Source organism: Mastigoproctus giganteus, chromosome 10, assembly GCF_048544385.1.
Source record: "Mastigoproctus giganteus isolate SK-2022 chromosome 10, ASM4854438v1, whole genome shotgun sequence".
NCBI classification, from domain to species: domain Eukaryota; kingdom Metazoa; phylum Arthropoda; class Arachnida; order Uropygi; family Thelyphonidae; genus Mastigoproctus; species Mastigoproctus giganteus.
Genome location: NC_143584.1, coordinates 162,074,238 through 162,101,395, shown reverse-complemented (window position 1 = coordinate 162,101,395; position 27,158 = coordinate 162,074,238). Strand labels below are relative to the sequence as shown.

At 34.3% G+C, this 27,158-nt stretch overlaps 1 protein-coding gene across 1 annotated transcript in view; it reads left to right on the top strand.

Moving 5' to 3' along the window:
* The window catches only part of LOC150079435 (uncharacterized), a 171,794-nt gene that overhangs the window by 68,046 nt on the left and 76,590 nt on the right, over positions 1-27,158 (top strand). The window contains exon 6 of the mRNA XM_090382327.1: positions 4,223-4,250. Coding sequence (XP_090238453.1) covers positions 4,223-4,250 — 28 coding nt within the window. The remainder of the gene's footprint in view (positions 1-4,222; positions 4,251-27,158) is intronic.

The window sequence follows — 27,158 nt, the reverse complement described above, 5'->3', positions numbered from 1 at the left end:
GTGTTTTTCTGTTCCATAAATAATGGCTTGTGATTTAAGTGGTATTGTTACAACAGTAGCAAACAAGTTAGTATTAGCCATATAGTGCAAAGAAGGCTTTTGCTGCATATTGTTTGTGACCATAATGTGTTCTGATAGCATAACGTTTAGCTTTCAACAGCATGAAAATTACTAATCTTGAGATAACATATGCAGGTTTAAGAAAGTTCCTAGTTTTTAAATAGTAAAATATGAAAGAAAAAGACAGCGTCTTTAGTTTTGGGTATTCACAGTACTTCATGAGGAAATATCACAAAAAATACAGCAGTAGTATGCTGTTAAAATGCACATCAAGTTAACATTCCATGGTAGATTTAATTTATTTCTGGGAATGTTAGGAATTTTTTTAATATTTAATGCATTAACAATTAATGTTTCTAATTTGAACTAACTGATGATTCATCTCTCCATTCTCTTTACATAGGCACTTTCATTTACTTTTGTAATACTGGATTTTTGTGCTTCAATAAACAGTGCTTAAAAAAATTCTTTCAAAACATTGCAGTATTTTTGAATATGAAGTATTTTGTTTCATGCATCCATTTTTCGTTTTCTTGAGATTATTACTTGCTTGAATTTTGGTATTTTTTGCAATAGTGTGTTTTGTCTAGTAACTGGTTGGACGAAGAGTCTTTCATTGAAGATAATCTGGTTTTTGGGAGAAGGTACTGATAAAAGTGATTCACATTAACTGTCGACAATACCATCTTGGGTTTTATTTTGGTATACAGAGTATATATTTATTATATCCCACAGGCATAGCCAGACCAATGAGTGCATAGCTAGCTACTAGCCAATGGATGTATACAGTCAACAATTACCAAGCAGTGCTGGATTCAGTGAATAATTAAGTGCCCTGCTCATGATGAACAAAGTGATTGAAACAAAGCAAAATCTCATGATTCAGAAATCATCTCAAAAATTGCAAATAAATAAATAAATCAGCAATCGATAAAACCATGAAGCATGATCTGCCTGTCTGTATTTAAAAAAAAAAAAAAAAAAAAAAAAAATCATCAAAACAGTTTGTCAGGCTATGTGCCCAAAAATTAACACAAACTGGAACTACCAGGATTAGATCTAATGATTATAAATTCTTCTTGACATTTACAGCCGGCTAGAAAAGGATCCATGGACTCAAAAAGAAAATTAAAGAGTTTTGATAGGCACAGAATACATTTTTATTTTTTACTATATTACCATATGCCTTGAGCCTTTAATCCACAAAATTTTTATTTTTTGTAACCACTTTAAGTTAGGGGTTTTTTTTTTTTTGTCTACTTTCCAAAAAATGTTACCTGATGGCATATTCGTTTATTTTCTTTACAGCCTGATATCAAAGCCACATTTATCACATGCAAGCCCTCCCCCACCCCAATAGGTGTGTTACAGTACCTTGGCTGTTAGGGGCATAATTTTATCTGCCATTTTGAAATTAGATGACAACCATTTGATTTAAGCATCACTCATTTATGACTTTGTTTACAGACTGAACCAAACAAAATTGTAAATTTTGTATGGAGGGAATGTGCTGGCAATCATTATTTGTCAAAATTTGCACACACACATCAGTGTGTATGTGTGCAAATATACATGTAAATCTTGCAAAAGATATTTTCTCTCTGAAACCTGTCTTGCAGTATGTATGGATAATGTGTAATTTCTCAATCTGAAAATATATTAAGATTTTTTTAGATCATATATGCATGATTTGCAGTGTAAAATTCACACAGAAGTTATTTGAAAGCATACTTTCATAGTACTGGTAGAAGGAACCATGCATAAAAGTCAGGAAAACAATGGTTTGTTGGTCATTCTCAAGGCAGTGAAACTGAATGCCATATTCATTTTCCTTTATATTTTTTTTAATCTGTAATACTGGTTTTTAATTCAAACTACCTGAAACAACTCAAAGATTGAAGGATTTGAGTATATAAATATAGTGAACGAGAGTTTAATTCCCGCAGCCTGAGAAGACTAAATTTGCTAAAGGATTAGAATACATAATAATTATAGTTAGAGAAGTTGTGTTTTTTTTTTTTTTTTTTTTGTTTTGCTAATACAGTAATTGTATATTCAGATTTCAGAAATATTCCAATACTGCAATAGATTTTCTGTACCCTTCCAATTTGAATTGGGAGTGTCAAGGGACACTCCCAACTTAGAGGGGGAAGAAGAAGATTCTCTCTCTCTCTCTCTCTCTATGTATCTATCTGAAGTCAATTGGATTATTCCTAGAAAGTGGTGTGGTGTTTTAGGCCATCAAGAATTGTTTCGTTGAAATTATCTTTAAAGGGAAAAATTTTGATTACTTCGGTTGTAATCATCTTCATCCTGTTTAATGGTTATTGCTGATCTTTTGAAATTCTAATTCACTCATTTATTTTTTCTCCTAATAGTTTGGAAAGGTGGTCAGTGTTCATCATTATTGTTAAATGCAAACTTGACTGTTAAAAAAAATTTTATCCTTAGCTTTGGTGATAATGTATATTGGGGTACTGTGTTTGTAAATATTCAAAATAAGAAACTTTGTGGTAACTCCACCATTCGTTTCTGTTGAAAGAGACTCCTGGAACAACAAAATTGATTTTTTATATTAAGTATTATTATGTCTTTCACATACCTCATTTCTGAGATTTCTACTTTAGCATGCACTCTTTGGACCTAGTCAGAAGTCCATAGATGAACCATCAGGAGATGCTATAGAATTTTCATTGTGTAGTTACTTGATATTAGTCTATGAAGTCTATATAAAATTGCCAAAATTTACTAAAAAATTCATTTTATATTTTAAATACTTATTGTTAGAATAATTTTTCATGCTAATATTCTGAACAAAGCTCAAAATGTGAACCATATTTGAGCCAAATTCCATCCTTTGGAATATTTGATTCTGGAATTGGTTCATATTTTGATGTTTTATTTTATGTATGTGTGTGTGTGTGTATGTGTAAAATATAATTTTATTTAAAAAAAAAAACTTGACATTGATTGAATGCTGCATTGTTTTATAATCAGGTTATTAAAATTTTCTTATGACTTATGTAACTTTTTACTTTTTTACTACTACAAATTGAAATTTAATGGGAATAATTTGTTTTAGTGTATTGTAATACATTTAAAAATAACTGATATTATTATATTTAGAAATTAATTTATTTTTGAAATTAATGGCAAACGATTGCTTCATGTTCAGAAACAATCCTTTGAATGCAAACGAAAAACTAGACAAATTTAATTTATTGATTATATTTCTAGTTTCACAAAGATTAGTAATATTGCCTTCAAGCTGAATTAAGAATAATGCAAGTTATTCTTTGGCTAGATAAAGTCTAACTAAAAAATAACTTTAAATATGCCTTTATGTGTGTGCGTATATACATTTATATGTTAGTATATATATATATATATACACCCACACACCAACAAGGTCAGTAGTATGATATACAGTAATAGAAACCTGGTGGTTCTTGCAGTATAAACTTTTGAATTCCTATAATCAAAATAATACTGGAGTCTAGAAATCATTTCCTCAAGTCATATAATAGACAATTAGGTAGTTATTTACAAATGCAGTGAATTTCAGTGAAATGCACATATGAAAGCATGTTTATTGTCTGCAAATAGGAGCATTTTGTGCTGTTAGTGTTCATCTTATATATCAGTTTTTCTTGTTAAATAAGTATATACTTGATTTTAGAGATCTATCATAAGAAATAGCATATTATTGAATAGAATAAGAGCTTAAATAGCACAGCAAGATGAATAATTTTATTTACCTTGCCAGTTTGTATATTTGACATATTTTAATAAATGACAATAAATGGAATTCACAGCTACTATAAATAACTGTCTGTTGTGTGGCTTTCCATTACTATTTTGGTTACAGGAATTTAAAGGTGGTATATTACTGAAGAAGTATTGGGTTATATTAATGTGTGTTAAAATTACTAGTGATTATTAGCTAAATATCTGGTAATCACTTCAAAGGGAATTTTGTACATATAGATATACATATATGTATATGTACATATATAACCCTGATTTTTAACATGGTTTTCTATTAATCATGTTGTTATAAAAGTTATCCTTTGATAAATTGAGGTGTTTAATTCTCATAAATGTGATAAAAAGTACAGTGTAATGTACATGTTGGTGAAAGCAGGTTTATTTCTTCTTCTAGAACATGAATAATGCCAAGGAAGGTAAAGGTGAGTAGGAGCACTGGTTAACAAGATTTTAAATCTTGTCCTCCTGCTGCAGCAGTGGTGTCCTCTGCTGGCTTTACCAGAGAAGGTACGGCAACATCAACATAGGAAATTACTCCTATGTGATGTTGCCCATCTGTTCCACAGAAAGAAATCTTCAGATTTGCTTGTTTTCTATATATGTGGTAGTTCATTAAGCTAAGTATATTTTAAAGCATATATTAATATATTTTACATTTTTAAACTATATATCTGTTTTCTGCATATTTATTACTTGGATTTGATATTCATACAGATTAGCTCTGCTACATGAGATAAATTATAATCATGCATTTCTTAAAAATTCGTGATTGTTGCTAATTTTGAATTATCTCATAAACTATCAAACATTCTGGACAAGCAGTTTTATAAAAAAAAAAAAATTAAATTCCTTATCTTAACTGAAAGTAGCTTTACAGAGACAGTTTGCTTAGTTTTTTTATGTGAATTATCCATTATATGAACTTGGAAATTATTTTATATAATCATGTTTGTAATAATTATAATAATTTTTCAGAAAAAATTATGTAGTCAGCACTTTCAAAACAAGTTTTTACTATTTTATAATTATTCATGCAATTTTAAGCCTAGATTATATTGCCATTAATCAAATGTCATCTTGTAAAAAGTAGCTATCAGTTCTTTTTTTTTTTTTTTTTTTTTTTTTTTTTTTAGATAATGCAAATGTTTGGATCACAAGTATACATTTCTAGTATTTTGGACACCTTAACAGCATTGAATGTGAGCCAATTGCTTGTTTTATCCTTGTTTATTGTTGCTGTCACAAGTAAAACATGTCCTACAAAATTATCACACTTTGACATACTCCTGTGAAGGGATTTTTAAGTGATGCTTTCTAAATTCATCGTAATAGCCCTTATTTAATTTGTGAATATTTAGTAATGGCAAGTGAGATCCTATATCATGAATTAGGAACATTAGACACAACACTTGGGTGAATTTGACACTACTTTTGTAAGTTTATATGGGCTCAATCATTTAATATCTCATGGGAAGGCTTCTAGAAATATTATGCTCGATAGGAATTCCACCAGTCATAAAGTATTAATCAAAGGCACGTGCATGTTGCTACTAATCATGGGTAGTAAGGAGAATGTTTTTTGTTATTCGAAAGCATGCTTTGGTAAGAATTCTAGTTTTGCCTCCATTACATAACTCTCTGTGGGTTGCACATTCTAAAGCTAGTTCACAATAAAATAAAGAAAAAAATGCAAGAAAAACTTTACACTGTTGTGCTGCTTGAAATCATCTGACTCATCTTCACTTCTGAATAGGCCTTGGTAAATTCCTCTTTTCTGTAAATAAAGTGAAACTGAGCTTGTATAGTAAATGATCTCCATATGCTGCTCTGAAGTTTATATGATAGCAATATAGAAGGTGCATGTTTGCAGTACATAGTTAAAAGGTTTTTTAACTATTTTTTTATATGCAAATGCTGCTACCCATTTGTAATTGTATTTGTTTTTCTAATAAATAATGCCATCATTAATGTTAGAAATAATAACTCTACTCATTGCTTTAAGCATTTTATATAATTAAAAGGTGGAGAGAATATTCCAGCTAGACCATTGAAGCCAATAGCCACTGAGTCTGCAACACTTAGTAGGTTTCTTTGTTAATGGCACTCCCAGCCACAGAAACTTTCTGATTATATAGGACTTGTCCATTTTGGGTGTACTGAACATTTGAAAGAAGAGTAAAACCCGGTGAACTTTGTGCTTTCCTTTGCAAGTTATATTAATGGCAACCCCAAACATAAAAGCTGATTGAATCTGTAGCACTCTGCTACTCTTGCACTGAGTATTTGGAAGAAAATATGAAAAGAAAGAAAAACCTTGCAAACATGAATTGAGGTTGAATATTTGCAAGAAATTTTATGAAATTTTACATGAAAAAGGGATTGGTCATATTTAGTTTAACATTTGCTCCGTATGGCCACAGTAGTCCCCATTTGTGCATGCCTTTTCTGGGTTTCCTCTATGTAATATCCATTTATAAAGTCCCACATCCCAGCCTGGATTCAGCATTTGTAGAAACTAATTTCTGAGAATCATCCATTAGAATACTGTGTGCATTCTCATGTGGATTTCTTTGTTGACTGATTAGTACCTTACTTCAGTCTTGATTAACACAAATTGTGATGTATTAGAGATAAGCCACTGAATATTTATTAAAACTATATTTTATGATGTACACCTAATAGGATCTGGAGTTGTTATGAGTAGTTAACATTTGTGGTGCCTGTATTCCTAGATCACTGATCCTACGTGCATGTTGGTGGCGGGTTTTTTTTTTTTTTTTTTCCAATTGTTTAGGCACATTAAATATATTAAATTAAATAATATTCCATTCTGGATGACAATTCAGATTCAACTTTGCATATCCATTACCAGGACAAAACTAAGAAAGAAAAGGGCATAGAATGACTAAATTAAGAAAAACTCATGGGTGAAATACCTTTGATTAATTAATAAAACTATGTCTGTGGGTTTGGGAATTTTGTGCAAATGGGTTTGTAAATATCTTCAGTTGTGTAATGCTTAAAATATAGTATCAATTAGAATATGATAATTCCTACTATAATTACAATGGAACCTTAATTGTCTGTACTGCTACTGATGGAGTTGCAGGATGCTAACTAATCAAAAAAAATTGACATTTTATAACAAAAAGATCCATACAGTAGGAAATCAGTTTAAGACGCTACTGTCATTTCAGTGGAAACAATTGCACGAGGTATAAGGTGAAGCTTAATATTTATCTTATAAATACAGATAATTACTGTAGTCTGTTTTGCTCTTTACAGTAAGCTACATTCAACCGTCCACTAACTTATAATATTTAAAAAAAAAAAACAATAAATAAATAATGACATTGTGGGAAGAAGAAGGTTAACAAAAAAAAAAGGCAGTTCACAGGTACTCTAGTCAAGGTTCCACTGCTTAATTATAAGCAGTAGGATCTGATTTAAGATAGCCAACTAATATTCATAGGACAAGCATGGATGGAGCATTTAACTGATCTCCAAGTTTGCCTACAAACTGAACTTGTAAGATTGTTTTTATAGGGAGGAGATCCAAAATTTATATGTGATAACCCTGAGAAAAATACAGTGGGAGTAAAGGATAATACACAGGAGAGATTTAAATAACTAGGGTGTTGTTGATAAAACCCTGAATATCAACCTACTTAAGTAAAACTGGGGAAAATATATCCTCAGTAAGTTACTCTGAAATCAAGAAGGCTAACTAATTGACCTGTAATTGACTCAGACTAGTATTGTGGGAGTAAAGATCAGGACATGGGGTAGGGATCATAAAGGGATGAATGTATGATTCAGCTAACTTTATATGTGTGTAATGCTCGACAATGATGTTGATGAGTGCTAAATTTATATTATTAATGTTAAATAAAATGGGGAATAATTATTCAATATTCAACTCTTCACACTAAAACTAGAACATATATTAACATGCAAATAGATGTAGTACACATCTGTCAGACAACATTGAGCTAATAGATACTTCAGATAACAAGGAGCGTGACTGCATAGATAAGTTTGATTCCTGTGACCTGTAATATTGTAAAAGTATTTTCTGCTTTTCTGGGTAATTGTCATTCGTGATAGGTATTATTTCCTGCTTTTGAAATTTCATGGTGGAAAATATGGGGGGGGGTGATATAGACTATAAAATATTTAAGGGCAAAGGCCTCATTGTGAAGTTATACTTCATAACTGGGTTGTCACTATTGCAACACCAGGGTACCTGCCCACCCACCCACTGAGGAAAAGCCAACAAGCTTTGAACCTGTGCCATCTGGGTGGTGGTATCCGCTGAGAATAAGTAACAATAGTCTTCTCCACTAGTGAAGTGTTACTTATTCGAGGTAGTACAATACCATGCAACTCGCTGCGAAGGCATTCACAATATGAGATATAACCAAAACGATGCCAATTTAATTAATTAATTTAACTACTTTGGTAGATGGCTACGTTAAAATGATGCTTTTGCACTAACACACACACACACACACACACTCTCTCTCTCTCTCTCTCTCTCTCTCTCTCTCTCTCTCTCTCTCTCTCTCTCTCTCTCTCTCTCTCTCTCTCTCTCACTCTATATATATATATGTATAAAAGTGTTACATTTTTGTGCAGTCATAATCTTACATTGAAAACTAACAAAGCAGTACTTGCAACTTTTGTGAGGGGGAAATAAAAATTAACATTTTTTATACTATAAACTTAGAGTGAAAACACTTTGTGGTTGACAATGTTTAGCAAACTTGATATGTCACTGTGAAATATAGTGTAGCAATGTTTAAAATAGAAGTAATTAGCCAGTTGTTATACTTCCCGGTCCATAAAACATAACCATATTTTGAAATATAAATTGCAGAAAAATATGAATGTATATATAGTGCTACCCTAACCACAAACAAACAACAACAAATCTCTTCACTTAATGGGCAAACACTGATGTAGAGTTTATATCATATTCCACAGCCTCCTTATGTGCTGTTTAATCAAGAACAAAATTAACAGTTTGATATATTCAAACTAGTTTCATTTTTAATTGAAGCCAATTGTTTTGCACATGATTCACATATTTGCCAACAAACTTTTGGCATACCAGTGGGCTTTGGAAATTCAGTTCCCCAGTTCCATCTACCTATAATAGTATTATTATTATTGCATTACTATAATTACTATTATTATCCAATTATTTTTTACTGAATGGCTCATCCCAGGTTAAAGCACACTTGTGAAATGCAACAAAGTAATGGTGTTTCCCAAATATCATATATAAAGGAACTAATCTGTTTCTTTATATTGCTGGAACAAGCAAAAATGGACAAGGAACCTTTGAAAGCTTCCTACAGACAGTACATCACTTGACATGAAACCTCTGCTACAATTCATGTAGCAGAGGCCAATTCATTACTCCATTTCTTCTTGAACTTTTGCCAGTATGTCTGTTGGTAATGGTAATACAAAAATGGCATCCTTACATACCTCAAGAGAATTGCACCATATGAAAAATTAATGAATTTGAAAATCTGGTCAGGTCAACTATCACTGATATTGTAGGGCTAACTGAAACATGATCATTATGTGACAAGAACGAAAGAAGTTCATTGTGGTGAATATTGTTTGTTTGGAACTAGGGAGTAGTAGGCTTCTTATTGAAAGCTGCCTGAAAAGACCAGATTATTCCCAAAGTCTGAACAAACCCAGGTGGACTTGACTTGATTCTGTGTGGTGTCAGATGAATAGCAGTAAAGAAAGGGTATTCATGGGAGTTGTATTGGACAGACATTTGAGTGCCTTCTGACTTACCATACAAAACACTCATACCTATTTTTTCAAGCTTTATCAAATACTCTTGATCTGGTCCTTATTAATCAGCCAAGTGTTCTCTCTCTCTCAAAAATATGACACTGGTCACTTCATGAAATAAGTGGTGTCTGGAAGAATTTTATTGATCAGGGTGAGGGGTATGGGCTTCAGTTTCAAGGGAAGAAGGATATGGGAGCCATATAAGATTAAGATATTCCTTGAGATTATTTGTAACCCCAGTTAACAAAGCCCAAGAAATATCTTATTCTGCTGTGGTTCCAACACCCTCCTTCCCTTGAAACTAAATCCCATTCCTTGATCCAAAATTTCTTCAGATAAGTTCCTGCAATGTTACATTGCATTATTGGACTGATGCATTATAGGAAATTAAGTGAATTATCTTGGACAGCACAAACACTTGTTGTCGCTGGGAAGTACAAAAGGCAGATACCAGAATGGATGACAAGACAGATGACCAGATTAATTTAGCAAAAGGAAAGAAACTATGGGATAGTTGCAATCATGCTTCACCAATTCTGTATCGAAATTATAAGAGTATATGTGAAAAAAACTAGTGATGTGTGAAACACAAAAGCTAAGTGTGAGAAATCAATGAGAGCTAAGAATGGGAATCTAGTTTTACTCCTACTTAAATACAAAATGGATTAATCAGATGGTTCCCGTACAATATCATAGTTGCTAACTCTCAGTATTTACGATACAGGATCCATATGTGCAGTACAGAAAGAAATGCAAAAATATATGTGGCATTGCCAACTTAAGAACACTGTTAATAAAAGTCCAGAATTGCCATATCCCGTCCACTATTTATCTTATAATTTGAATCATTAGCCATTATACTCCCAGTGTACATCGGAACAGTGATTTGGGGCAAACGTAGTCAGTCTGGCCATAGTGTTACTGAAATATGAAATCATATTCTTTCACGGAGTAGGTGCTAATAAAAGACAATAAGCAAATCCCCTCATCGTGATAATTTACTTATATATTATGTAAATATATAAGTAAATTATATATGTGTAAAGAAATTTTATTTTAATTCTAGTCGGTATTATATGTCATACTTCCCCCCAGGTAAATAATGCTAAGTAGTGTCATATGTACTGAAATACTTGTGTGCATCATTTCTCATAAAACATAATGTACTTCTGAACTAACTGTGCTAAACATGTAGGAATGCCATTCAGAACTGTTTCCTAATAGCAGAAGGGAAAAAAAGATGTGGAAAAATGAAACTATCTGGTATTTTTAGTGAAACTGGTCAGAGAGGAATAGTGATTAACTTGAAAAATGTGTTGTATTTGGTTGTTGCTTAGAGTAAAATAAATTTTCTGTTTATACTCCAGCACAACAATCAAGTCAGTAGAGTTTACAATAAATCATCAATACAAATATTTATTGTATTTATAAGTCACGGGCTTCAACCCCAGTCCATTCAAGGAATGATGTGCTATGCACTCTTGACTACTCTGCTACGTCTAGTAGTGTTATTCCAAGCTATATTCTATATGGTGATCATTTCTTTTTTTAAAAAAAAATTTCATCTCAGTGTGAATGTGAGAAGTGACTTCTGTAGTGTACACTTGAAAATCTGACCAATTTGAGTGCATGTGGGATTCCTGTAACTAACTATCTGGCACTTTAGTAGAATCCCCCATACCATCTGGGGTGAGAGGAGACCCTGGACTATCGGGGGTCTTCCAGATTGATGTCCACGCGTAAATCCATTGGTCTCACTTCCAGGTCATTTTTTATTCCTGCAGAGGAGAAGGAGGTGTGGGAATCTGTTCCCACGTTGATAAAGAAGAAGCCTCTCCACAATGTTATGGTTAAATCTATTGCAGAGATGCCTGTAGAAGCTTTTGATCGTTGCTCACTTAAAGACTTTTTTTTTTTTTAGGAGCATTAGCAACTAAGGCCATATATATATATTGCTCCGGGGATATGCGGTGTTCATTCCCTGACCTTTCCATATTTGGTGGTCACTGGCTCGAACCTCGGTATAATTAAGAAGCATGTGCTATGCACTGCTGCTCCTGGCTACGGAGGCACCCTAAAGGACCTCTTGGCTCAAGCCTTGGACAGTTGTTTGGACCTAGAAGATCTCAACATATGTATATATTAAAGTTCACCTTCTGGGTTCTGAAGTGGCTAGACTACCTAGAAGCATTGCCTTGGTTCGTCAGCCAGAATCTTCCTATATTCAGAGCAGAAGACAAAAGAGGGAGTGTGAGTACGCTCTTATCCAACGCCTCTCGATGAGGCATGGGCATGCCTCACTGACCAACTGGGGGTATCTTCTCTATCGCCCTCATACTTCTACCTTTACCCTTCTGCCTGTTCCCTACTCTTATCTATATACAATGCGAATGCCCCACACACTAAATCTTAACTTCGCTTAAAATAATTTTTGCCCAGTTTCGGCTTATCCATCCAAGCAAAATCTAGTTCCCCTATGGCATGTACAAATATATAACGTATGCTGTATACAAACAAGCAAAATGAGTGTGTGTTGTATATATATATATAAAACATGTTAATATCCTGAAAGTTATGAAGAATTAAGAAAATTACGGGCTGAATTACAAAGCCAGTAAGAGGTGGGTGAACTGTAAAGTAAAATTAATAATAATGCAGTAAAATACAAATAAAATAATATAATTAATAAAGTATCCATAGATGGATATGAAAATTACACAATGTGCCAGTAACTAGAAGGGTGAGGATAGTGGAAAAGGAAGTATAGTAGATATGTAAAAGGTGAAAGAATGTTAATATCCTAAAAGTTATGGTGAATTAAGAAAATTATGGGCTGAATTACAAAGCCAATAAGAGGTGGGTGAACTGTAAAGTAAAATTAATAATAATACAGTAAAATACAAATAAAATAAGTGGTAAAGCTATCATCAGATATGGGGGGAACATATTTAGATAAAAGTCGAATACAGGTAAGGCAAATGTGCAGAATCTGATGTCAGCTGAAGTAAACATTGATACATGGTCAGATATTTCATCACGAGACTACACCTGACCATGTATCAGGAACTGCATTTCTATACTTGTCCATAGTAGTAGAAAAAAGGTGAAAGGCCAAAAAGCAACAAAAAAATGTAATTAGCACATTCTTATACAGTATGGACAAGGTAGTCCCAATGCAGTGTCAATTATTAAGGTAAAAATAAGGATCAAGTTAGAATAAAATATGGTTAAGTGTTTTCAGAATGGGATAAGGTGTTTTATATAAAAAATATGTAGTTTGATGTAGGATTTAGATGTTGTAATTTTGTGGAAATTGGAATTCATTCATTTAGAAAAAGCACATGGTATAGGATGAGGTATTAAATTGAGGATAGGGAAGAGAAAAAGGAGTATTTAAGTAAATAAAGGTGGTAGAAATAGGATAGTATGAATGTGCGTATCACCCTCGTATACGCTAATAGTTTTACGAACAGGAAGGAAGATAGAAATAGATAGTAGAAAGATAAAAAGCAAAGAAAAAGTTATTAAATCACTAAGCTAGCTAGGGTTGTGAAGCTCAACCTTATAGTAAGGGCTCTGGCTTTGTAAGTGTTAGTATAAATGGGAGCTAATTCCAAATGCTTGTATTGCAAGGAAAAGGCAGGTGTAAAAATATGTAAGTCGAAACATGCCAGGAGACGATACCTAGAGTTTTCAAGTAATGCGTAGCAGAAATAAGCTGGCGGGGAAAAAAATACATAGCTGAAAGAAAAAGGCAGGGAAATGAAGTGCACATATTTAGTAGAGTAGGTGAATGCATGTAAACCATAATCACATTAGTAACATAGCTACATGATGAAGTAATTTATAGCAGCGTAACGGACTTATCAGAGAGCTGCGAAGAAATGTAAAAAGATGGAAAAATAGTGACCTCTATTGTCGTATTTAGATCAAAAATGCATGGAGATACTTAAGATTAGCATTGTAAAAAGAAATAGTAGTCTTACTATTTACCAAAATAGTAGGACTTTACCATAATAAAGTCATAAGATATACAAATATAAACATAACAGTTCATAGATAAATATCTATGAACTGTTATGTTCAGTATTGAACAAAGCAGTGATAAAAAGAATGCAGATCAAAATTAATATACAGTAGACCAAGTGATAAGGCTATGGTATATTAAGCTGACTGTTGAAGTTGTATAATCTTATATAAATCGAAAAATTGCCGATTAGTGGAGTAGTTGCTAATGTATCCAAGCATAGAAAGAAAGAAATATGTGAAAAATCACAAAATGTTCTGAGATAGAGAAGAGTTAGATTAATAATTATAATCTGTAGTCCAAAATGGAGTTAACCAATATTGAAGTGATATCAGTAATCATTATTATAATTTATAGAATGTGTTAAATCCAAAGGTAGTTTCAGGTATAGATTCAAAGGAGGAAGGGTGTAGTAAGAATCCAATGTTGAAAGAATGGTAAATAAATCCAAGGATACAGAACTAGTTTAAATCCATTGATGAAAGAACATGAAATAATTCCAAGGATATAAATAAACTTGGTGACTTTAGATCCAGTGGTGGCGTAGTTAAGAATCCAATGATGAAAGAATAGGAAATAAATCCATGGATACGAAACTAGTTGAATCCAAAGATGGAAGAACATGAAATAATTCCAAGGAAACAAATAACTGGATGTCTCTGGACCCAATAGTGATGTAGTTAGGAGACTGTAGAAAGTAATTTATTATACAAAGATTAGTGGCAATATGAGGTCACTAAAATCCAAACACGGCTATATAATTTCAGTAGAAAATAAATCCAGAGTTGGATTTTCAAAGGTAGAGTAGTAAGTTATCAAATGCTTGAAAAATCCAAGACCAAAGGAATTTTTGCATAATCTACATAAATTATAATTCATGCCTGAAAACAAAACAGGAAATGTCAACAGACTCAACATGGGAAGTGAATTTTAAATAATTTCATGAAGGATTATTAAAACATCAAATGAATACATGAGAAAAGTGAAAACTTAACAATTGAAACTTAGTGAGTAAAGAAACAAAGTAATCATTCCTAAGAAAATAATTACATCGGAAATCATGTATAGTTATTACTTACCAAGTAGTGGAATTCCACCGGATTATATTATAACTTTACAAATATATATTATAACTGACCAGTTCATAGTAAATTATAACTGAATTTTTTCTGATCGAATGAGAAACTATATTGAAACAGAATTTTACAAAATAGATAGGATTTTATTATTGATTAGCTTATTGTAAGGTAGTTGTAGAGCTTTGGTGAACAGTAAATGGTTACTACATATGTTTTGTAGCCATTTTACAATACTTTACAATAAGCTAATCAATAATAACATCCCTATCTATATTGTAAAATACTGATTCATTATAGTTTTCCATTTAATCAGAAATAAATTCAGTTATAATTCACTGTGTTCTAATCGTATTTGTAAAGTTGTAATTTAATTTGGTGGAATTCCACTACTTGTTAAGTGATAGCTATACATAATTTCCGATGTACAGATATAACCCTTGTATAACACAGCAGTTAGGTTCCTATAAAATGTTGTGTTGCGCGAAACCATGTTATATGGGACTAAAAAAAAAAAAGTACAGGAGGGGTTGTGTTCCAAAAGCTAACAAAAATGCACAATTCTAGATTTGGTGTATCTTCTGCTCTCTTTAAAAAATCAGTAACCTGGGTTTGTTTGCTTTTGCTTGAAAAATCTTTGTGAACTTCGTTGTATGGGACTAAGCATTTTTGAAGCCTCCTTTTAAACTTTGGGCTCCTTTCATTCAAGAATCTGCATTCAAAAAATAAGATTCTAATTGCTGGGCTAACTTTGTGTCTTCCCGTATGCTTTTTAGTGTAAAATTTGGAAGTTTAGAAATTTCATCTGCTCTACATCCTCTGAATTGATTTGATTTTACCCCCAATGCCATTTCCACCAAATCCGCTTTGCCGGCATCTTTTTCTACCGGTAATTCTCGAACATCTTCAGTAATCATTTTTTATTATTTTTATTTTTTTTTAGTAGCATTGGTGACTAAGGCCATGTTACCTGTGTATATTGTCTATAAATTGTGTGTGTCCTGAGGTCGATTTTGTTTTGCTAGACGAAAAATCCGAGTTTCCAGGAGGAAAAAACCATGCTACCCTTGCCTGATCCTGACAAACTCAGCCACATTGTGAATGGAGCAATATGGCCTTAGTTGCTAATGCTCCTTAAAAAAACCAAACAACAACAACACGTTGTGAAAAAGACCCATAAAAATTCCTTCCATCATCGGCGGGATTTGAACTCGGGTCTTTTCCACCCTGTGTGGGGAGGAGGACAATTCTATTGACTGTACTACCCACAAAGGCTTCAGTAGTCATATCATCAAAACGTAGCAAGTTCTACTATCACACCGATTCCATTTTCTGTCGGTTCGATCATATTTCCTAAATGAACTGACTTTGGCCATACAATTTTCCAACATGCACCTGTTGACAGTTTTACTTCTTTTAGCGATAAGAAGTAAATTCTGATAACAGTCCACAATTGAAAAATGTTTCCATGCCTCCATTACTTCGACAGACTCAGAATGAATTTTTTTCCAAAATCCATCGTAACAATTTTCTGATGTTATGAGTTTTAAGGTGGATATAGTGCCTTCATCTAATGCCTAATAAAAGAAGCTGTATTACAACTGTGGTGTTAGGAACATAACTTCAACATTTGGATGACTTAAATCATTTGAATGACTTGGTGCTATCCAATAGTAATAAAACTTTGAAATCTAGATTTTTCCACAAGTTCAATAGCACAGAATGTAATACGGGGATTTCCCAACAAAATAAAATACACTTGGTCGTCGACTTACGACCACAAAAAAAAATAATAATAAATAAATGAATAAATTAATAATAAATCAGGAAGTCGCTACTGAGGACACCCATAACCTAGGTGAGGAGGCCCGAGGAGAGCACCAAGCACATACACTCAGTCGCTTTCAAGCATCTGTTGCGTGTGGTGTATTAATTAAAATTCTACTGAAATACCCATAAAATGTTTAGTAAAAGGGAAATGCCTTCATCTACACATATGCCAGCTAAGAAGTCAAGGAAAACTATTGATTTAGAGTGTAAAATGAAAATTATCCAGCAGTATGAAGGCGAAAAGAAAGTGAATACGATAGCACGTGACTTGAAGTTATCACATTCCACGGTATTGACAATACTTAAGGACAAAGAAAGAATTCGGGAAGCTGTGAAAGGTTCTGCACCTATTAAGTCTACAATTTTAACCAAATGACAGGAACCCATCCATGAAATGGAGAAATTTTTGTTTATGTGGATGGAAGATTTAATACAAAAAATACACCCATGAGCCTTCACACAGTGCAAGCAAAGGCTAGAAGTTTGTTTTAGAGTTTAAAATCACACACCGGAGACGATTACGCAGAAGATTTTCAGGCTAGTACTGGGTGGTTTAAGCGTTTTAAAAAAGATTTGCTTTGTATAATGTTTCTATAAATAAACATCTCCTACCTCAACCCAAGAACATGACCCTGACGATGCACAACCCAACACAAGCAAAGATTAAAATTGATTTTGTAAATTTCATTTGTATTAATTTTTACATTAATTTTAGATTGTATTTTTGTGTTTACAGTACATTATGTACAGTATTATTTTTCACATTATGTACAATATAATTATAGATTGTAGTTTTGTTTTTTTTATAAACAGTGTGAATAATAAACCAATTAAAATGTAGAGAACGTTTGAATTTAACCTCATAGAGAGAGATAGCCTAGGCATAGAAACGAAAGTATGTACAGTCGCTAATTAAAAGATAAAACATTACCGTATTTAAAATGAAAAATAAAATATGATAAAAATTTAAAAGATTATAAAAATAAATTATAAATATGATAGAAAGATTAGAAAGGTTAAAAAATACTCTTAATAAATATATGGCCGACATACAACCAGGTTGACTTACGACCTGTCAGTCAGAACAGAAGTCGGTCGTAAGTCGACGACCAACTGTACAGGGATTTCTGAATAATTTTTTTTGACTAGCAAGTCAACAGCGGATATTCAAAAAGAGTGGAAATGTTGAAAAATTATATCTAATATAACACAGGGTTTTCCCCCACACAAAAGCTAAAAAATATTATTTGATATTGATAACTTACTACTCTACCTTCGAAAATCCACCTGTTATGCGAGGTTTATCGAAATTTTATAACCATGTTAGAGTGAAACCGTGTTATTTAAGTGCCGTGTCGTGCGAGGATTGCCGCAATTTATCATCGCGTTAGAGCAAAACCGTGTTGTAAAAGTACCGTGTTATACGGAGGTTGCCTGTGATTATTTTCTTCAGAATGTTTCTTTACTCACTAAGTTTCTACTGTTAAGTTTTCACTTTACTCACATATTCATTTGATGTGTTTTAATAATCCTTCATGAAATTACTTATAATTCACTTCCAGTGTTGAGTCTTTGACATTTCCTATTTTGTTTTCAGGTACAGATTATAATATATGTAGATTATGCAAAAATTCCTTTGGTCTTGGATTTTTCAAGCATTTGATAACTTACTACTCTACCTTTGAAAATCCACCTCTGGATTTATTCTCTACTGAAATTGTACAGCCACCTTTGGATTTTAGTGACTTGATATTGCCACTAATCTTTGTATAAATTACTTTCTACAGTCTCCTAACGACACCACTGTTGGGTCTAGAGCCATTCAGTTATTTATTTCCTTGGAATTATTTCATGTTCTTCCATCTTTGGATTTTTAACTACATCATTGGATCTAAAGTCACCAAGTTTATTTATATCCTTGGAATTATTTCATGTTCTTTCAACATTGGATTCTTACTACACCCAACTACCTTTGGATTTATGACATTCTATAAATTATAATAATGATTACTGATATCACTTCAATATTGGCTAACTCCATTTTGGACTCACTCTCTCTCTCTATGTACCGTGTCCTTTAAGGACGTTGGTGATCATGGTCTTCCACATCTCTCGATCTTTTGCTGTTCTCCTCAGGTCTAGACTCCGTACATTCATCCAGTTGGTCAGACAGCTAATATAGTTTATTCTTTGTCTTCCTCTGCTTTGCTTTCCATTCACCTTGCCTGTCATGATGATCTCCTCCAAACCTTCCTCATCATGTGCCCAAAAAATTTCAGCTGCTTTTTTTCTCTTACTCTACATTCGTGATATGTTCAGTCCAGGATATTCTGAGCATCTGTCTGTAAAACCATATTTCTCCAAACGCTTTGCCATTTCTTGGGAGATTGTCCAGCATTCACTGCCGTATGTAAGGACAGGTATAACGTAACAGTTCAGAATTCTGTTTTTCGTTTTCATTGACAATTTCCTATCTTTTAGTATGTTGTCCAGTTTCTGAAACGTGGCCTTGGCCATAAAAATCCGTCTTTTGATTTCATTATCTGATTGTCCATCTTGTGTAACACAGCTCCCTAGATAATTGTATTTCTCTACTTGTCTTATGATGTTGTTCCCTATTTTCAGTATGCATTTGGACACAGCTCTCTTTTTGCTGAAAACTATGCACTCTTTTTTTTTTTTTTTTTTTTAATGTTTATTGTTAATCCTTTCCTTCTATTTTGTTCCACTACTTTGTCTAGAAGTTCCTGTAGTTCTTCTGTCTTGGCAATGAGGGCGATGTCATCTGATGTTGTTTACATTCTGTCCGCCGAATGCGAATCCTCCAATTCCATGTGTTCCTCTCATAATTTCCTCGCTGTATAGGTTGAATAGGTCTGGAGAGCAAACACAGCCCTCTCTTACACGCCTCAGAATTCTTATGTTCTCACCCATGTCTTTTCCAATTCTCAGGCTGGCTGTTTGTTCCCAGTATAAGTTCCTAAGTACCCTTATGTCTTTCCCAACTACGTCTAAACAATCTAGAATGTTGAAGAGTTCTTCATGTTTCACCCTGTCGAATGCCTTCGTAAGATCAATGAAACACATAAACAGGTCTCTCTGCATTTCAATAGCCCTCTCCGACATCCTTATCGTGAAGATAGCATTTCTTGTTCCAGTATTTTGCATAAATCCACATTGTCCTTCTTAGAAGAATTTTAGTAATGTTACTCATTAAGCTAATGGTGCGATGTAGTTCACAATCAATAGCCCCTGGTTTCTTTGGCAGAGCTATGAATATGGATTTACTAAGATCCTCTGGTATCTCTCCACTCATATATCTCATTTAACACCTCAGCTATTATCACAAAGCCAAAATCATCCAAAGCCCTTATCATTTCTGTCACAATGGCATCTGGTCCGGCTGCCTTATTACTTTTCAATTGATACAGCTGTCCTTCCGATTTCAGTATTTCCGGAGCTTTCAGGGTCCTATGGCTTGTTGGTTTTTCCCCGCGTTCATCCTGAAAGAGTTCTTTGACGTGTTCTGTCCATCTGTTCATAACATTGCCTTTTTCCATGATTACTGTTCCGTCCTTCGCTTTTATACAGCCCAACACTGGACAGATCTTATATCCCACCAACTCCTTGATCTTCCTGTACATTATAGCTGGGTCTGAGCGTTCATATTTTTCAATCTCTTGGCACTGCTCATTTAACTATGCTTCTTTTGCCTCTTTACATTCACTCTTAATTTCCTTGCCCATCTTCCGACTTTCTTCGCTGCATCTTGGAAAAATCTGTCTATCAAGTCCGTTACGCTGCTATAAATTACTTCATGTAGCTATGTTACTAATGTGATTATGGTTTACATGCATTCATCTACTCTACTAAATATGTGCGCTTCATTTCCCCTTCAGCTATTTATTTTTTTCCCCTGCCAGCTTACTTCTGCTGTGCATTACTTAAAAACTCCAGGTATCGTTCACTTTCTTGTTATACTTTCGGTTTTGTTTTAGGTTCATTTTACATATTTTTACACCTGCTTTTTCCTTGCAATTCAAGCATTTGGTATTAGCTCCCTTTTATACTAACACTTACAAAGCCAGAGCCATTACTATGAGGTTGGGCTTCACAACCCAGCTAGTATAGTGTGATTTTATAACTTTTTCTTTGCTTTTTATCTTTCTACTACTTTACTCCGTTTTCCCTTCTGTATCCTCAATTTAATACCTCACCCTATACCATGTGCTTGTTTCAAATTATTGAATTCCAATTTCCACAAAATTACAACATCTAAATCCTACACCAAACTCTACATATTTTTATATAAAACACCTTTTCCCATTCTGAAAACACTTAACCATATTTTATTCTAACTTGATCCTTATTTTTACCTTAATAATTGACACTGCATTGGGACTACTTTGTCCATACTGTATAAGAATGTGCTGATTACATTTTTTTTCCTTTTTGTGGCTTTTTCTACTACTATCGACAAGTATAGAAATGCAGCTCCAGATACATGGTCAGGTGTAGTCTTGTGATGAAATACTTGACCATGTATCAATATTTACTTCAGCTGACATCAGATTCTGCACATTTGCCTTACCTGTATTCCACCTTTATCTAAATATGTCATCCCCCCTCATATCTGCTGACGGCTTTACCACTTTTTATTTTTGTTTTATTTGTATTTTACTGTATTATTATTAATTTTACTTTGCAGTTTACCCACCTCTTATTGGCTTTGTAATTCAGCCCATAATTTTCTTAATTCATAAGAACTTTTAGGATATTTAACATTCTTTCACCTTTTACATATGTACTGTACTTCCTTTTCTACTATCCTCACCCTTCTAGTTAGTGGCACTTTGTGTAATTTTCATATCCATCTATGCATACTTTATTTAATACTGTGCATCTATTCATACATACTTATGTGTACTTTTGCATCCGTCATACCTGACTTATTAATTTTTCATCAATTCCCCATAATATGCTGAATTGATTTTAGAAATGCCAAGTTGGACTCTAAAGACTTGTTTATAAATTCTTTTGATTCCAATATAGAACGTGTAATGTTAGCTGTTATTTCCTACTGATTTAAATGCAAAATTTTCTGCAGTACGCATTCGCATAAATTTCATTGCCATATATAGCAGATGTTGGGACATGAAAATTTGTTGGGAATTACTCCACGGCAATCAGATCTACGAATTTCACTCGATGCCATCATAAAGGGAGTAATTTTCAATTCATTTTTAAATTTTCATGTCCCAAATATATAGATGGAAAAGAAAGTTATTCTGCATGTATATCAAATATGAAACTTGTTAGAGATGATTTATGACCTGGTGTTATTCATAAATATTTATCTTCAGATCATAATAATATTTGTTATTATGGTCTGACGATGAAATATTAACAATATTTCATCGTCATTGTTGACAAGTTCCACAATTTCATCTGAATGTTCCTATTCACTATCATTATTTGTCCCCAAAAATTCGTCGCACACTTTTATGCCGTAGAATTTATACAAAGGTGAATTTATCAAATACCGTAACCATATTTTCACTATTTTCTTCTGCACACTTCCTTATAGATATGATGATTTATGTATGAGTCTTCATTTTATATGTACATTAATGGCATAATCATCATCTAATTCTCTAGGTAATTGATGAACCATCATATTTACATTAACTAGTACATTTATTACTTGTCTAATGATCTCATATTGTCCATGTTCATAACGTAAATGATAAATTTGCATAAAAGTGCAAAAAATGTGGTGATATCAAACGCTCAGTTACAACATCCAGTGGAGGCAAATCAGTAGGATATGTTGGATATGTACATCCATTTGACATGGCCATAGTTGGTATCCATTCCTCTTTTAATGAAGTATGACATGTATTACACATAATGAAAGTATTCATTTGTAAAGGAAATTCATTTTGAAGTAATTCACATGAATACACATCACGAAAGTATTCACTTGTAAAGGAAATTCATTTTGAAGTAATTCACATGAAGTCTTTGGAAATGGTTTCAAATCTAATTGAAACCATAGGTGCCTCATGGGCAGGATCAGCAGTGCGTAGCACACGCTTCTTGATTAGACCGGGGTTCGAGCCCGTGACCACCAAATACGGGGGATACGGAAAGGTTAGGGAATGACCACTGCATATCCCCAGAGCAATATGGCCTTAGTTGCTAATGCTCCTAAAAACCAAATAACAATAACAATTGAAACCATAAACAATGACAAACATTACAACTAAATCCGAATGTTTTTTTTTTTTTCACTAGTTTTTCAAACTTACTGTCAGCTCGTATAGACACTATAGAGATGTAATCAGGAATATCATTATTAGCCATTTCTAATTTCGGTTTTTTTCTTTTTTTTTTTTTTTTTTTCTTCTTCTTCTTCTTCTTCTTCTTCTTCTTCTTCCCCCCCCCCCCCTTTTTTTTTTTTCCGTGCAAGATATTCCCTTGTTCGTTCTGCTGGAGTTGATTCCTGACAAGTATCAAGCATAGTAGAACTCTGGTTGAATTTCATTATGATTCAGAATAGTTTGAATTTCTAATTTCCTTTTCTTCCGTTCACGATCAGCTCAAGTTTTTTTGGATGCAGTTTGAGTTTATTGCTGAATTTCATCCGGATTCACATTTCTGTCTAATTTCCCTTTCTTTCTTTCACAATATTCCTTTGAATGCTGGGCTGTAGATTTTGGCACAGTCACTTGGGTATTAATCATTATGCTGATATAACGTAGCATGTCATTACTCAATTGTACTTGTTGTGCTACTGCAACTTGTTGCGTACAATTGAGCAGTGACACGCTACGTTGTACTTGTTACGCCACTGCATGCAACAAGTACAACACATGTGCATCAGGTTTCATGACGATTTTATATATGGCCCCGAGTGCCAAGCGATCTTTCTAGTGCGATTTTCTAGCGTTTTTCCTAGGGCGAGTACTAGTGCTTGCATAAATCCTCCAACGCTCGCAACGTTACTGCTGACCGCTCACGTCACTGCTTCCCTCGCTGAGCAACGTCACTGCTACAACGCTTGCAACATACTGCTCTCCTCTTGTGCTGATCGCTTGGTCACTGGTTGGCACCGCTCCTGCCTCCACGTGGTGGGGCCGGTAATCTGGGAGAAGGATTTCCCTCTTCCAGGGCTAAAAGGAGCAATGGTGGATTGCAATGAATATCCATCTCTGGAGCCCACAGGCGGCAAAGTTGTTAACTCTGTCTCAGAACATGAGTCCAATCGTCCGAAGAGACTTCGGACGGAAAAACAGATTTCAGATCTGCCAGCATTTCTTATAATGCACTCATTGTCCACACAACCTGTTGGCAGGCTATCACCTTTTCTGATACAGAAATGTTTAGAATCGGTTGTTGGATCCCCTAAAATGGTGAAGCGTCTCCAATCAGGAGACCTTTTAATTGAAGCAGCAAAAACATCTCATTCAGAAAAATTGTTAAATTTAACAACATTCAACAATATTCCAGTGTCAGTTATGCCCCATAACACCCTGAATACATCTAAAGGCGTTATCAGTGAATGGGACCTATTAACTGTTTCTGAAGAAGAAATAGTACAAGAGCTTAGCGAACAAAAGGTGACACATGCACGGAGAATAATGACCAAAAAAGATGGAAACCTACTACCAACTAGGTCCATTATTTTGACGTTCAGCACTCCAAATCTTCCATCTTCTGTCAAAGCTGGTTATTTAAACTGCAAGATTCGACCTTACATCCCGAATCCCATTCGCTGCTTTAAGTGCCAGAAGTACGGCCATGCACAGACTGCATGCAGAGGTGATGCTGTGTGTCCTATTTGTAGCTCAAAGGAGCATTCCCAAGGAGAGTGTACAGCTTCCACTCCTACTTGCCCAAACTGTAAAGGAAGCCATCTTGCATTTTCTAAAGCATGTGATCTCTGGAAAACAGGAAAAAAAATCCAGAAATATAAAGTGGAGCATAAAGTCACATATCCTGAAGCAAGAAAGCAAGTGCTATTAACCATGCCTAGCAGATCATATGCATCAGTAACCAGAAGTAGCTGCTCAATTGCAACACAAACAGATGTCTCCATAGAACCAAGCAGTTCTTTTTCCACCTGGGCCAAAACTGCGCTGCCAACATCCAAAAAGAAACTTACAGTCAATGAGACTAACAATACACCAATTAGTATCCCAACTGATGCTATCTCATCATTGCCCGAAACAGCAAAATCAGCAAATGTTGAAGACCAAGAAAAAGAGAAACAATGCAATAGGAAAATGGAAATTGATATTCAACCAGAGGATGAAGAGTCAGTTTTAGAATTATATGCTAATGATACCATAGAAACAGGACGCCCAACCTTTTCAAAGAATGAAAAATCAAAACAAAGCAGACTGAAGCCTTCTCAGAAAAAACAGTCAGATCAATCTTATTCAATCAAATCCAAACAATGAATAAATTCATACGATGGAATTGTAGAGGATTACGTAGTAATTTTGATGACCTGAGTGATTTACTTTTTCAAACAAATGCAGTAGGTGTATGCTTACAGGAAACATTTCTATCACCAAAAGTCTCTCTCAGATTCAAAAATTACACCATGTTTAGACGAAACAGAGATTCTGATGGTCCTGCCCGTGGGGGCATAGCTGTTCTTGTAAAATCTACTATACCGTCAAGACATCTCCAGCTACAAACCTCCTTAGAAGTTGTTGCAGTTCGGATGGCATTGGGAATATCATTAACGCTTGCATCCATTTATATCTTGCCCAATTATCCTTGCTCCCTGGCTGAACTTGACAATCTAATCGCACAACTGCCGCCTCCTGTCTGCTTATTCGGTGATTTCAACGGCCACCATCCATTGTGGGGATCTTCCACCATGGATAGGAGAAGCCAATTAATTGAATCATTCCTGGATAACCATAACCTGACTCTGCTGAATTCTGGCTCTCCAACTTATATACAACTACCTACAGGTACTACCTCAGCCATAGAGTTGTCCATCTGTTCAGCATCTCTTTTTGCAAGCATGAAATGGTTAGTGTTGAATGATCCATTCCACAGTGACCATTTTCCTATTATCAATTCAATTGAAACCCAGGCTGTGTCATGTCCAAAAGGCCGTACTTCTTGGAATTTTTATAAAGCAGACTGGGTAAACTACTCAGCTTGTGTCCTTCTCGACACTCAATATGTTCAACATCAACATATTGATGATGTAACTGACCACATTACCAGCCAAATCCTATATGCAGCAGAAATTTCCATCCCAAAATCAGACCAATGCAAACAGGCACACAAAAACCAGTGGTGGAATATGGATTGCTCTAAAGCAAAAGTAGAAAAAAACCGTGCTTGGAACCGGTTCCGCAAATACCCAACTACTGCCAACCTAATTTTATACAAAAAACTCAGAGCAAAAGCAAGGCAAATTAGGAAGAAAGCAAAACGTGACTCCTGGACAAGCTTTGCATCAACTATTAACAAAAATACTGACACTCGAATTATATGGAAAAAAATACAAGCTCTCAATGGAAAATTTCCTCCGCAGCAGTCCCCGATAATACAATGGAATGGGCAGGACCTATCCTCTTCTACTGACATTGCAAATGCTTTAGCAGAATCTTTCTATAACATTTCCGCCTCCTCTTCTTATGTCACCTCCTTTCAACGCATTAAATCTGTTGAGGAACGTCATAAATTTAATTTTTCAACTAGACTCTCACTTCCGTATAATCAACCCTTTTCTATAGCTGAACTCAAAGAATCTTTGAGCAAATCTCCAAATAGTGCAGCAGGACCAGACGGCATTCACTACAGTATGCTGAAGAATCTATGTGAAGCCGATCTCTACATACTATTACTCTTTTATAACCGGATCTTCTCAGAAAATACATATCCTCTCTCATGGCGTCATTCCTACATTTGTGCTATTCTAAAACCAAGTAAAGATCCTTCCATAGTTGAAAATTACAGACCAGTATCCTTGACAAGCTGTTTGGGCAAAATATTTGAAAGGATGGTGCATAAGAGGCTCATGTGGGTGCTAGACTCCCAAAATGTTCTTTCCGATCACCAATATGGCTTCCGTAAAAACAGATCTACCCTAGATTTACTACTCAAAATTGAATCTAACATACGTAACGCTTTTGTCATGAGACAACATCTGGTGGTGAACCTAGATATTCAGAAAGCATTTGATACCACTTGGCGTCATGGTATTATTAAAGATATACATCAGTTGGGGCTGAGAGGCTACCTTCCACAATTCATCCAGAACTTTTTAAGGTTACGCACCTTTCAAGTCCGATACCAAAACATGCTATCACCAACTCAGATTCAAGAAGAGTGTGTTCCTCAGGGTTCCATACTGAGTGCTACCCTATTTGCTATTCGGGTCAACCACATATTGGAAGAACTTCCAAAATCCATACAAATATACATGTATGCAGATGACCTCACCATATCCTGCCAGTAACAAAGTATGAATACCGTTGAAAGACAGTTACAAATTGCTCTTTCCAGAATAGAATCGTGGACCTTACGTAATGGATACCGCCTAG